Genomic DNA, 13311 nt, shown 5'->3' with positions numbered 1-13311 from the left:
TACATTCCACTCAAAACATACCTGGAATTACTCAGAAGAAAAATGAAATGCACTTAAGGTCAACAGAAGTGAGATAACTTCTTAGAGCACATCTGTTAACAGTAGGAGTCAAAGAAGAGCAAGTGCAAGTAAACACACCATTCCTCTGATAAAATGAAGTAACCTGTCAGGTAGCAAGGTTAGAATGGAAAGTATCCATTCTGAGATACCACTAAGCCGTAAGTAAAACCTTTAAGTTAGAACAGTCAATACCATTCATTTCAGAACTGCCAGTCCAAAGAAGAATACGTGCATTACTGCAAGCAATAAATACCAACCCCAACAAACATTAACCTTTATTATTAGTGATAATGGTAATAAAAGCTAAATGTATATGCTATTTTCTTCTTGTTTCCTGAATTAAAGTTGAAAATTACTTTTTATGATGTACTTAGTAAACAGTATTTGAAAAGGTTCAAACTGCAGTGACAGGAACAGCCCACAAAGTGCTTCATCCTTAAGTCCCTTGAAATTTGAACTCTTTCATACATATACAATTGAGAGGGGAGGAATCTTCTGCCATGGCAGCAGAATGCAATTCCTCCTATCCACAAAGGGAGAAAGACAGTAGAATTCCTGAACTCAGTATTGTGGGTTTTTGTTTTTTTAAATGGCTCAGAAAAGGATTGCTGATAAAAGTCCAAGTCCTATAACAGCTCTATACTATCCACAGACTAACCCTTAAAATAAAACTAGATAACAAATGGAAATGCTTCTCCATTTTTATAAGGAAACAGGCTATCTGAAATCAAGCTACTGACAGAGATTAAACACGTCCATTCAACAGATGAGAACTTTCCAAATGAATATTCAACACTGACTCAATAAATTGGTGAAAAACTAACATATTCAACATTGCCTGTATTATATCTGAACAAGCAAACTAAAGGAGAGGTGTGATGCAGAAAATAAGCTGAGAACATCATGAGGGATGTTCAACATCCACCTGCAGGTAAAATTCAAGGATTACTTACTTTAAAAACACTGCATGTAAAAAATAAAATCCTAAATTGACTCCTTGTCACGTAAGGTTTTTAAGACAACAATACTCCATTATCTTTCCATCAAAATTAACCAAGGATTTGTACTTGTTTGTTGGCCTGGAAATTCCAGGCAGCAGATGACATGAAAGGTCTATTTACCCCATTTTGAGAGGAAAAAAAATAGCCCTATATATGATTCCCCTTCCCATTCCCAAAATGCTTTTTCTTTTCACATGAGCTAATTCAGCAGTCTGTGTCATTTCCATAAAAACAAAGGAGCGGTGAGCAGATGATGTGTCTTAATCATCAAGCCTAGAGAACACAAATACGTAATCTAATATTCAATACAAAGCCAGTTATATGCAATTGATAGATGCAGAAACATCAGTATACCATGATTACTAACAAAATTCTTTGAGTTTTTGTAAAAGATGCAGAAAAAGGAGTTAATTGTTGATCTCTGACTTTAATATTCTTTATTCTTCTTTGGTAAAACAAACAAAAAAATAGCACGCAACTCTGCTGTTCAGATGGTAATTTCTAAACAAGATGGTTACAAGGAAAAAAAAAAAAAATCTTTCTTGAAGTTTAATGCTGCTTTTAATTCTTACCAAAATAAAGAGGAGACAGTAAAATTGTTACCTGCAAAATATAGCTTTGATTTCAGTACTGATATTGTTTTGCAATCTCATCCTCATCAGTGAACTAGATGAAGGGACAGAGTACACCCCAAGTAAGTTTGCTGATAATATGAAGCCATGAGGAGTGGCTGACATTGCCAGAAGGCTCTGCTTCCATTCAGCACAACCTGGACAGGCTGGGCAGCTGGGCAGAGGAACTCGCTGAGGCTCATCAATGGTAAGTGCAGCATCCTACACCTAGAGAGGAATAACCACACGCAACAGTACAGTTTAGGAGCTGAACTGTTGGAGAGGAACTCTGCAGATAAGGGCCTGAGTACCCTTGGTGCACAACAGATTGGCTAGGACCCAGCAGTGTGCCCTCATGGCTAAGGCTGCCAATGGGATCCTCGAATACATTCAAAAGAGAATGGCTAGCAAAGTGATGGAGGTCACCTTCATCTCTGCTCTGGTGAGGCCACATCTGGGGTACTGTGTCCAGTTCTGGGCTCCTCTGTTTAAGAAAGGCAGGGAAATACTAGGGAGTCAAAAAAGTCACAAAAAATGACTGGGGCCTGAAGTAACTCCCTTATGAGGGAAGGCTGAAAGACCTGAGCCCATTCAGCGTGGAGGACATTGAGAGATGATCTTATTAATGCTTATAAATATTTAGAAGACAGTAGTCAAGTGGATGGGGCCCAGGTTCTTTTTAGCAGTGCCTAGCAGCAAGACAAGGGGCAATAGGAACGAACTGGAACACAGTTCCATACAAACATGAAGATAAACCTCTTCACCATGAGGGTTACACAGTACTGGAAGAGGCTGCCCAGAGAGGTTGTAGAATCTCCTCTGAAGATACTAAAAAGTGCACTAGGATTCTTTCCTGTGGGACCTGCCCTGGGGAACTGGCTTTAGCAGATGGGTTGGACTCTATCTCCAGAGTTTCCTTCCAATGAAAAATTGAAACCGCAGATGAAAGAAACACAAGCTGCCCACTCAGCTGTCTTCAGGTTAATGAAAAACCAAACGAGAGATTTCTGCTCACACTTCTCCATCTCCTCGAGATGAAACGAGCTGCCTTTATGGGATGCACTTTACATCTAAACAGATACTTTTAACATATCCACACCACTACAATTACTTCAAGTTTATCTTTCCACAGTTTCTAAACCGCAAACAACTTGACATGAAATTAAAATGCACTTAAATTACGACTTCCTCTCACTATATAATAAAATAGTTAGGTACTAGACAAACATTCTGAACAAATGGGAAAAAAAACTTTTTGTTTTAAAGATAAACTAATTGGACTATTGGTTTACCTGTGGTTCCCATCTCAAAACTTCTTGGCTGAGAACAGGTTTAATGATTACCTTTTATAACCTCTGTACTTAAGCTGCTGTTGCTTCTGCGTATTCTTGTTTCGGACATGGACCTGTGTTGCTCTCTAACTGGCTGGTAAATCTAACGGGAGGAAAGAGAAACACTATAAGAGATCCCTGGAGCCTGAATTACATCAAAGAAATACAAATAAGGTAAGTGACAGCATGTTTTACTAGAAGATAACAACATACTCTAGACAAAAAACTTGAAAGAGAGAAGCTGGGCACAAAGCTGTAATAGAATTCAGTGACCCAAGCCCTGCATTCCTTACATGGGCAATTTTCCATTATTTCTTGAATCTTAAGTTGGACTATACGTTGATTTTTAAAATCTTAAAATCATAAACCAGGTCTCTCTATAGCAGAAACATTCCTGAAGACCAGCAGTACTGAGATGGACATTCCATCAATTTAAAAGGCTAAAAACAAAAAGCCAAGAATTGCTGGATACTAGCTGAACTGCCCAAATACGAAGCACGCCTGCATTGTCTGTTTAGCTGCAAAACAACCATCAATGTTCAGATTCTAACAGTTACAGATGGAGAGTCTAAGGAGAGAGGGGATTGTCTGCATTAACTGTGGGAATCAGGACTAATCTGTTTTAACCTCCACTTCCATCACTACTTCAGGCTGGATTTTATTCCAACACTTTGTGAAACAAACAAAACTTTCAAGAAAATACTACATTCAGAAATCTAAAATTAACATTTTTGAAGTCAAATTGTTTACAGTCTTATCCTAAACAGAATATAGTGTTCACAAGAAGACATTTACCCCAATTCAACACAGGGAAGAACAGCAACACTTTCTGAAACAAAGAGCTGCTATTTAGACACTTACAGGAAAAGACACCTGGTCAAAAATGCTTGCGTCTCCAAGAAAGCAGGAAAAAGCCTAATTTAACAAAGATTTTTAACTGATTTTTTTCCCCTTTATTTAGATATTTCAACAAGTAAATCAAATGGGTGAAGGAAGCTTGAGGAAAAGAAAAGACCAGGACAACAGAAAGGAGGATGGACAATCCATTCAGAGTCAGGAACCCCAAGCAACAAACCTAAAAAAACAGGTAAATGCCTACAGCCACTCCCTTAACATGCGCATGTGAAGGGCCGGCACAGGGAGGCATTAAGAATGTACATGTGATGATGTATCATCATATAAAAGTTGAAATTGCTCTTATGTGCAGTATCTTCATGGTGTGGCTGAATTACATTTTATGAACTTATTAACTGCTATGTATATAGCTCTGATATAAACACAAAAGAAAGAATATATAATTTTCAAGTCTTTAAATTAGTTCTCACTATTTTACACTTGCTCAGCTCAGCATAACATTATGGACTTCACTAATTCTTCCTACGCCAGCTTCTCAGAGGCTGAACAGGGTTGGTTCAGCTCACTACTGCAAATCTGTTAGTGTTTATGTCCATAAAACAGCTAAATGTATAGAAAGACAAACAGTAATTTTTCTTCTCCGGAAAATGACTGATACTTTTACAGAAAGGATATGCCACTTCATTTACCTCTGACAAGACTCCCACGGCGAAGTGTAATTTATCTTTCAGTTTAAGCAACCTGGAAAATGATACCCTGCATAGATACATTTAGGTGCCAAGAACCTGGACTGGCAAAATACTGAAGTTATTAGGCTAGCTATAACTTAATAAGGAACATTTAAGATGCCCAAGCCAATGACCTTTGAGTCTCAAGTTTTAGAGTCATCTAATGTGGCAATAGCTACAAAATCTGAAGAATGTAATCTTTTCATTACTTATCAATATTAAAATCATTTCTGGAGCAAGGAGAGCAGAACAACTGCTTAAAGAAAAAGGGTAGAATCCCTCCAAGAAGGCACATCTTAGAAGCTACAAAACTTCAGAATTCAAGTGTTCACCAAAATGTGACGCTTAAGTTAAATAAAGAGAATTGCTCACACGTACAGCATTAATATTGAGACCCACATAATTGAAAGGATGGTTTATGAAAACAAACATGCAAGCTGGCATGCCACAGGCCATATACATATTTGGAAAAAATTCCACAGTTTACTAATTAGTTGAAACTTCATGTCAAAAGCTACAGCAAATCACTGACGTCAGTTAGTATCGTATTAAACTGAAAAGTAGTTACTAGAAATTACTTCACCAAAATGTCTCCTTTTATTTCAAGGTGGGCCTGATTAGTGGAATCTGTATGATCGTTGGTACAATTATTGGCTCAGGTATCTTTGTTTCTCCAAAATCAGTACTTGCCAATGTTGGAGCTGTTGGTCCTTGTCTAACCATCTGGGCAGTCTGTGGAGTTCTGGCAACATTAGGTAAACAGAGTCAACACAGAAGTTTGAATTTTTGCTTAAATCATTTAATTTACTACTCAGTGTCTGCATACAACTCATTTCACAAATTAGGTAACAGCACCTACACTAAGATCAGTAATACCCTGATGTGTTGTTTATAAACAACAGGTTAAGCTATTAAAATCACAAAGAATGTTTTTAGCTCATTTTTGAAGCAGGATTTAGTTTTATTCACTTTACCCACTAATTGCAAAGAGAAGACCTACTTAAATCACAGGCACGATAATACGCATAACTTACTAGAAGTGGCTTGGTATTCCTACTGTTTGTCTACAGTCATGCAAGTCTAATTTTAATCACACAAAATTTAGTACTAAGCATCTCAGAATATTTCAATTAGGAAAAGAAAAAAGAATTGTTTGTTATGTCAGATACAGGGCATAGAAATCATTATTTCTGAGTAATACACCAACTACCACAATGAAACTAAAAGTGCCACTGTACCTTAAAAATGAGCTTAGTAAACATTTTACTTCAAAACTGTGCCACAAGATCTTTTTCCCCATAGGTTTCTATTGTACTCCATCCATGAGTCTTAAACACAACTAAATGTAAATTCTAGGTTATCACTTAAGTTCCAGTATGAGAAGGATATGTTACATGTATCCATTCACTTCTGCAATTGTGCTGTCTATAAATAGCCCGTAGTTTAAGATGTGTATAAACCAAATAAAAAAAATAACAAGCGTTTTTCTTGTTGTTCAGGTGCACTTTGTTTTGCTGAACTTGGTACAATGATTGCAAAATCAGGAGGGGAATATCCTTACCTTATGGAGGCCTTTGGCCCAATACCAGCATTTCTGTTTTCTTGGGCAAGTCTGCTTGTCATAAAACCCAGTTCTTTCGCTATCATATGTCTCAGCTTTGCAGAATATGCATCAGCTCCCTTTTATCCAGGTTGTGATCCACCTCCAGTAGTCATCAAGTGCCTTGCAGCAGCTGCCATTGGTAAGACTTTTTAATTCTTATTTTATAAGTGATAAATTCCATAACTGCAAAGCAACTTCTGTTCACCTTCATGCACTTCAGGGTAGTAAGAATTCATCTTTATGAGGACAGCAGGAAGCAACTCTACAATAAAAGGAACAGAACTGTGAAACAATGTATTAATTTTTATTTATGTATTTTAATGTATAATTTAATGTATTAATTTTTATTTATTATTTTAAAAGTACTAATAACAATTTATTTTAATTTTGGAATAATATGGTAATTGTGGGAAGGACTCTCTGACTCGAACACAATAGATGGTTTCCTTCTAGCCTACATTTCCTTTTTACCAAGAAAAACACAGCCATATAACAAACACTTATCTGTAGCAGAAAAGGAGGAAAAAATGTTAGCAAAGGTATTTCTGTATTTATCACAATGCAGAGCAGTTACTATGTACATAATTTTGTTGTTATTGTTAAAGGTAGATATCAAATTCAAAACCTTTTTCCTCACTACTTTAAAATCAACCAATTGTTTATGTTAGAAATTGTATGAATAACATATATAATCTATGAGGAATAAGGGAAAAAATGCATACACCTACTTCTCTTCCAGCTCTGACAAATTTAATACAAGACATGAATTTCTTTCTTTTAGTGGTAATTACAATAGTGAATTCACTGAGTGTGAAGCTGGGAAGTTATCTCCAGAATTTTCTCACAGCTGCTAAAATGATAGTTGTGGCAATCATTGCTGTAACTGGGATCGTTCTCCTCGCACAAGGTAATCAAACATACATTCACTTCCAACCATTATTTTAGTTTCTGCTGTAATCTTTAAGAATTTCCTACTGACAAAAAAGGCACAAAAATAAGGCTATTGTCTTTCTTCACTGTTGCTGTCTCAAAGTCTCTCTGAAACCACAGCACTTTCTTTTAGAGGATCTGGGGTAAGAATTTCAATACTACCAATAAATTCATAACATTTCTATGAATTGATTTCTAACAAAATGTTTCAAAAGACCCAGCAGATGCTGGAGTTTTTCTTCATCTAGTGGTGTGCAGCCAAATTACAACATTTTGTCACTATTATTTGTCTTATTTCCAGGAAAAACCCAAAACTTTCAAGATTCTTTCAAGGATAGTAAAATTTCTGTTAGCTCTATTGGTTTGGCATTCTACAATGGACTCTGGGCATACGATGGATGGTAAGGCATCTTTACCAGCGTTAACAGTTGCAGTTTAACTCTCTCCCATAGCAGAAATAACAAGATGCAAGTTAACACCTGAATTTTCATAAATAATCTCTTAAAGAATTGTGGATAAAGAACAGTATCCTCAGTTTAAAAAAATAAAATCCTCAAGTTACTGTTTACTAGGGAAAGATTTTATAGTAGATCCCAAAAGGCCTACTGCTTCGGTGCTAAAGGTGGTTAGATACTGTAATAATGAGAGACATAAAAACAGCTAGTTCCATTTGTCCAGGCAAAAGCTCTACAGGTTACTGTTACCTGTGGTCTACTGAGAATGTGTATCTGGAACTGTAAATTCCAAATTAAGATGTTTACAAAACAACTTAAAGACATATTGTTAAAGATTAGTAGACTTAAACTTGAGTCCTTGCAACAGGCACAGTGAACTAGTGCTTTTATTTGAGAAGATTTACATATTGCAAAACCTGAAGCTCAAAGGAAATGTCTGGTTATTCCAGGACATCGTACCCAGGAGCAAAGACCAGCTCAATTCAAAATTATACAGGCACTTCTGTATTTAACTGGAAACGCAAAACATCTGATTGCTAGTAATATCTTATTAATGTCTTCCAGGAATCAACTCAATTACATCACAGAAGAATTGAAGAATCCTTACAGGTAAAAATAATAATAAATAAATATGAAAGTTGTACTTCTAGCAATAAGGCTCAATTTTTGTCCAAGCAAGCACTTATTTTGGCTTGACTGCAAAGGGAATGCATACTTAAAGTTTGAATATCAGCAGACAAAGAACTATCATATATTCTGGCTTTCACAGATGTGATTTCTTTATTTAATTCTGGTTTCTGTTGCTCTACAGTAAAGAAACGTAAACATACCTGAAGAATATCTGGGGAAAAAAGAGTCCAGTTTACTACAGTAACAACACCAATGACACAGCAATGCTAACCAAGTCTTTCTTTTGTATTCTCTAGAAACCTACCACTATCTATAATTATTGGAATCCCCCTGGTTACTGTTTGTTACGTTTTGATAAACGTTTCATATTTCACCGTAATGACTTCAACAGAACTCCTGCAGTCCCAGGCAGTTGCTGTGGTAAGTCCCCTTATTTTGGGAAAACAATAACAACAAAAACAACAAGCAAAAGTAATGCAGTCTTTGAGGTAACACTGTGTAAAGGCTACAGCTCAGCAGTTAACTGCTTTTTCCCCTGTAAGTACTAAAAAGTATATGGAAAAATAACTGCTGCTTTGCCCTTGCCAACGCTTCCAGTAGTTCTTAGAAACAAGCACGTGCAGAATCACAGTAGATTAGACCTTATCATTCTGAAGATAGCAGCCAGATGTAGTTCACTTCCCCATTAGATTTAATTTTATCTTAGCATGATTAGGAGAAGAATTTTTTTTCATTACTACATGACATACTATTGCCAAAATTCATTAAAGATTATTGTTAAGATTTCAGAAATTTGCACAAACACATCTATCCCTCCAGTTCCACTCATAACATGTTCCACGGGGCATTTTGTCTCCCAAACCACCAATCAGCATCTTGCAGCAATTCTTCACTGTTAGTTTTAAGTAAAAACAAAGAGCACCTCATCTACATGCAGAAGGCAGTGAAACACAATTAATAGGTATCTTAACATAATACTCAACAATCACATGGAAATCTTTTAAAACATAACTTTGATGCAATTTAGTTATCTTTGTTTTTTCTCCATCAAGAGGTACAGTACCTAACCCAAAGTTTTATGTTGATGAAGAACCACTTCTCTCTGGTGTGCCACTAAGCTGACCACCTATGGTGAGCTAGCACAGAGCTAGCAATGAAGTGATGAGAGAATCTCAGTGGCTACTGGGCAATACAAAAGAACACAAGCAAACACCAAATGAGTGCCCTGTATAAACAAATCTCTCCATCTTTCAAAGTATCTTTCTTGCTTAATGCTGATGAGTACCCTGGATAAAACGACTATACTTTGATGTTAAGCTTGAGCAGAAGTGGAACTCTATGCTGGACCTTAATAGTTAACCAACTGTTAAATAGAAATGCAAAATGTCCCTCCTGTCCAAGCTTTAAATTCTCTTTCAGCAGACCAATGTACCTGCATTAGTCCTGATTCATCATGGAAAAATCGATATCTCCATAACAAGGTGCAGGCCTACTTTGCAAACTTTGCAAGTTTGTCTTTTTCATGTTCACTCATAACAATGCCTCAGGTGTTAAATCTTCACTACCATTATTATTCTTTCTCTATAGGTTGTATGTGTACAGTGCTCTGCAGCAATCATATCTTTTGTTTTGTTTTGCAGACATCCCCAAACCAAGTGTCTTAAACAGAATTGAGTTTCAGTGTATTTTTCACATCTGCCTCCCAGTGTTTCCTACGCATGCTGCATCAAAAATACCAGGACAATAATATCCCACTCTTCCTTATAGAGTCTTACATGAATTAATTCAATTAATTTGGCTAAACACATTTGAATATATACAATGCATATATTTTATTGGTAAAAATACTCTTAAAGCGGCACCAACATTTTAACATTTCAAAAAGTAGTTAAAATAACAAAAATGATTAATTTTAATCCCATATCCCAGACGTTTGGAGACAGAGTCCTTTATCCAGCCTCCTGGATAATTCCCCTCTTTGTGGCCTTTTCTACAATTGGATCTGCCAACGGGGTATGTTTTACTGCAGGCAGGTAAGCTCCCATCCTAAATATCTTAAAATTGTTTTTTTTTGAACAATAAAAAAAGAATAATGTATTCATATTCAACCAGAATGAATATATAGAGAAAATAACTGAAGTACTTGCAAATCTAGACCCAGGGTATTTTGCAAAATGAAGCTTTACAGGTTTGAAAAAACCTCATTTCAAAGTAGATTCAGCATTCTTTTTATTCAGCTGAATTTAAAGCTAATCATTAAGCAAACAAAAAAGATTAAGAATTAGAACACGACTACAGAATTAACAGCCCAGATAAGAACTTGAAAAAGAAGCTGTTCCTTTTGATCTATTGCTCAACATTGCTACTTACTATAAAAAGTACATTATCTGAACACGGTAAGACTGTACAGACCAGGCTGTCAAGATGGTTCTCTGATATGGAAGAATTTAAAACAAATACTCCTTATTAAAAGACTAAGGCACTAGAATTTTTTTTTTTTAATTTTTTTTTTATTTTTTATTTTTTTTTACAAAACAACTGCAGTTAAATGAAATCTGAAAATGAATGTGTCTGAAAATAGAGTTAGTTTCTGTTCTGTGCATTAATATCAGTTATTTCCACTATTTCAGTTCACTGCAATATTCCCTAAATAGGAAATAGTGATGCACACTAGAAGAAACTCAATTCAGATGTAGCTGCACAATAAAAACAAATCTTAAGATCAGTGGTGCTCCGCACTTCCCCCACTTTTTGGAGAAGTAAACCCACTTGAACTCCACCAGGCTAACACTCCTGCCTTGCTTTTGTTTTTCTTCAGACTTGTTTATGTAGCAGGCCGTGAAGGGCACATGCTAGAGGTGCTCTCCTACATTAGTGTCAAGCGCTTAACACCAGCACCTGCTATCATATTTTATGTAAGTATACACCCCAAGTACTGAGAAATTATGACAAAAATGTTAACTAACACTTTCAAAGTTTCCTACCAGCAGTCGTGACACATCTTCACATCTCTGTGAGATTATGATCTGCAATATAACTACAGAAGACAGGAATATTGCTAAGCAAGTATTATGAAAAAGAAAAAAAAGATTGCAGAAGAAAAGCAGCTCCTTAACAGGAGAAGTTCCATTCCACAGATAAGCTTTCAAATCAAAATGCTAAGAATCCATAGTGTGAAAGTTAAATTAAAAAAGATTATAATATTGGCATCAAATTCTTCACTTCACAGGGTGTCCATGGAATATTTCCTGCTGTATTTCCATTGAGAATGCATTTACATCTTTCCATTTAGTAAACACATTTTAAAATAAAGCTAGACTATTTTTATACTTTACCTGTTTACATAAAGCTTAAACCAGATGAACTCAATTTTATTGCTCCATCCGCTCCCAGTAAATTCAATACCCCCCAAAAAAGTGAACAAGCAAATACAATTTAAGTGTCTTAACTTAAAACAGAATTAAAACGACATGCAAGTAGCTGCAATTCACACATACTCAAATATTTAATCAAAAGCACACAGAAATCAGTCTCTGAAAACTGTAACCATACAAACACACAGGGACAAAAGCATAGTTCAATCTTCTTCAATATGCTATGCTAACTTTTGTTTCTGTTTTTAGGGTGCTGTTACTATTATTTATATTATCCCTGGTGACATTAACACACTCATAAACTATTTTAGTTTTGCTGTCTGGATATTTTATGGTTTAAGTGTATTTGCACTTATTGTTATGAGGTTTACCAGAAAGGAACTCAAGAGACCAATCAGGGTAAGTCCAGCATTCAGTACGGCTTTTCTTCTGTTTCCATAAATAGCATAAACTAATTCCAGAAGTTTGGATACTTACACAACAACCTGGGCCTCTGTCCCACACGGAGCTATAAATACATGGCTAGATTTCATCTTCAAGTTTTGCAACAGGAAAAAAGCTCAAAGACTCCAAAGGAGCCCATGCAATGTTTATTTTCACTCACTCAGACCACAGGCAGAAATTCTGTTTCAGATTTTCAGGGATGGCAATCTACAGTCAGCAGGCGTGAAGACAGGCTAAGAGTCCACTGTACAGGAGTAAGGTCCCAAATCCATTAGAACACAATGAATTATTACACTGCAATCTGCAACACAAAGAGATATTTTTAAATGATTTAGAAGACTTCATCCATATTCTTGCTACTCTAGATCTGCCAGATCTAGTTCCAGAAACATCATAAAATAGTGAAACTCTGCCTCTCATATACACAACCTCTGTAAGAATGGTAAAACAACTAGCAAAATATTTTTGTGAATCTATATATATTTTTAACTTGCAGATACCCATCATCATTCCAGTTATAGTGACATTAATATCCATTTTGTTGGTACTGGCACCAATCATCACGGCACCTGAACTGGCCTATTTGTACTGTGTTTTATTTATACTAAGTGGACTTATATTTTATGTACTTTTCGTTCATTTCAAGTTCAAGTGGTCCCAAAAAATATCAGGTAAGTATACCTCAATTACCAAATTCAACAGAACATTCCTAAGTTTTACAGTAACTACTTCAACAGAGCTCATTTTATGGTCCATCCTAACTAATTCATATAGTGGGGGGAACAGAAAGAGAGGCAATTTTTCCAGACAGACAACATTAGTAAAGCTCACTGTGTGTCACTAAAGAGCATTTAATCCATTTCTGCAAATGAAAAGGATGACCAACTTAAAGCAATGACAAAACCTTCCCACCCCTTGTTTGAATTTTAGATATGAAAAGACACACAAAAGTTTCAAAGAATATTTTAAACTAAGAAAAACAGTATTAATCAGAATATAAATACTTTTTTCCTGATAAGGCTTCTAATAATTAATTTCCTTCTCAGAGCCCATCACTATGTACCTTCAGATGCTTTTGGAAGTTGTTCCACCAGAGGAAGTTGCAGAATAAAATATTTTGTATGTGATAGAGTGTTTTTAAATGCTACATCAGTTGAAGGAGATTCCATTTAGTTTGGGGCACACTTTGACTTTCTGAATTTATATGTTCATACTAGTGTGCAGCCTTTTTGCAATGCTATTCTGTATGTGAAGTACATTAAATATAAGAATAAAAGATATGAAACATA

General features: G+C 35.8%; 1 protein-coding gene and 1 long non-coding RNA gene across 9 annotated transcripts in view; one reads left to right on the top strand and one right to left on the bottom strand.

Annotated features, from left to right (window-relative positions):
• The window catches only part of LOC107319265 (uncharacterized), a 6922-nt gene extending 3838 nt beyond the window's left edge, over positions 1-3084 (bottom strand). The window contains exons 1-2 of the long non-coding RNA XR_001557711.3: positions 3016-3084; positions 1665-1900 (exon numbers count right to left, since the gene is read on the bottom strand). This is a non-coding gene — a long non-coding RNA (uncharacterized LOC107319265). The remainder of the gene's footprint in view (positions 1-1664; positions 1901-3015) is intronic.
• On the top strand, positions 3039-13311 carry SLC7A9 (solute carrier family 7 member 9). 8 transcript variants are annotated; one of them, XM_085551112.1, is made up of 13 exons: positions 3039-3177; positions 3965-4090; positions 5194-5341; positions 6086-6328; positions 6971-7096; positions 7421-7520; positions 8139-8183; positions 8501-8624; positions 10134-10237; positions 11023-11119; positions 11828-11977; positions 12519-12693; positions 13069-13311. In XM_085551112.1, the coding sequence occupies exons 2-13, from the start codon at positions 3986-3988 to the stop codon at positions 13131-13133; spliced, it is 1482 nt and encodes a 493-aa protein (XP_085407238.1). In that variant the 5' UTR covers positions 3039-3177; positions 3965-3985; the 3' UTR covers positions 13134-13311. The 8 variants fall into 8 exon arrangements, with proteins under 8 accessions (XP_085407238.1, XP_085407237.1, XP_015729428.1 ...); XM_015873942.3 differs by having other exon boundaries at positions 3069-3177; positions 3978-4090; XM_085551111.1 differs by lacking the exon at positions 13069-13311 and having other exon boundaries at positions 12519-13062.

Source organism: Coturnix japonica, chromosome 6, assembly GCF_054131305.1.
Source record: "Coturnix japonica strain WE chromosome 6, WE-NBRP24, whole genome shotgun sequence".
Lineage (NCBI taxonomy): Eukaryota > Metazoa > Chordata > Aves > Galliformes > Phasianidae > Coturnix > Coturnix japonica.
Note: the sequence above shows the minus strand (reverse complement) of the source record. Positions and strands in the feature narration are given on the sequence as shown.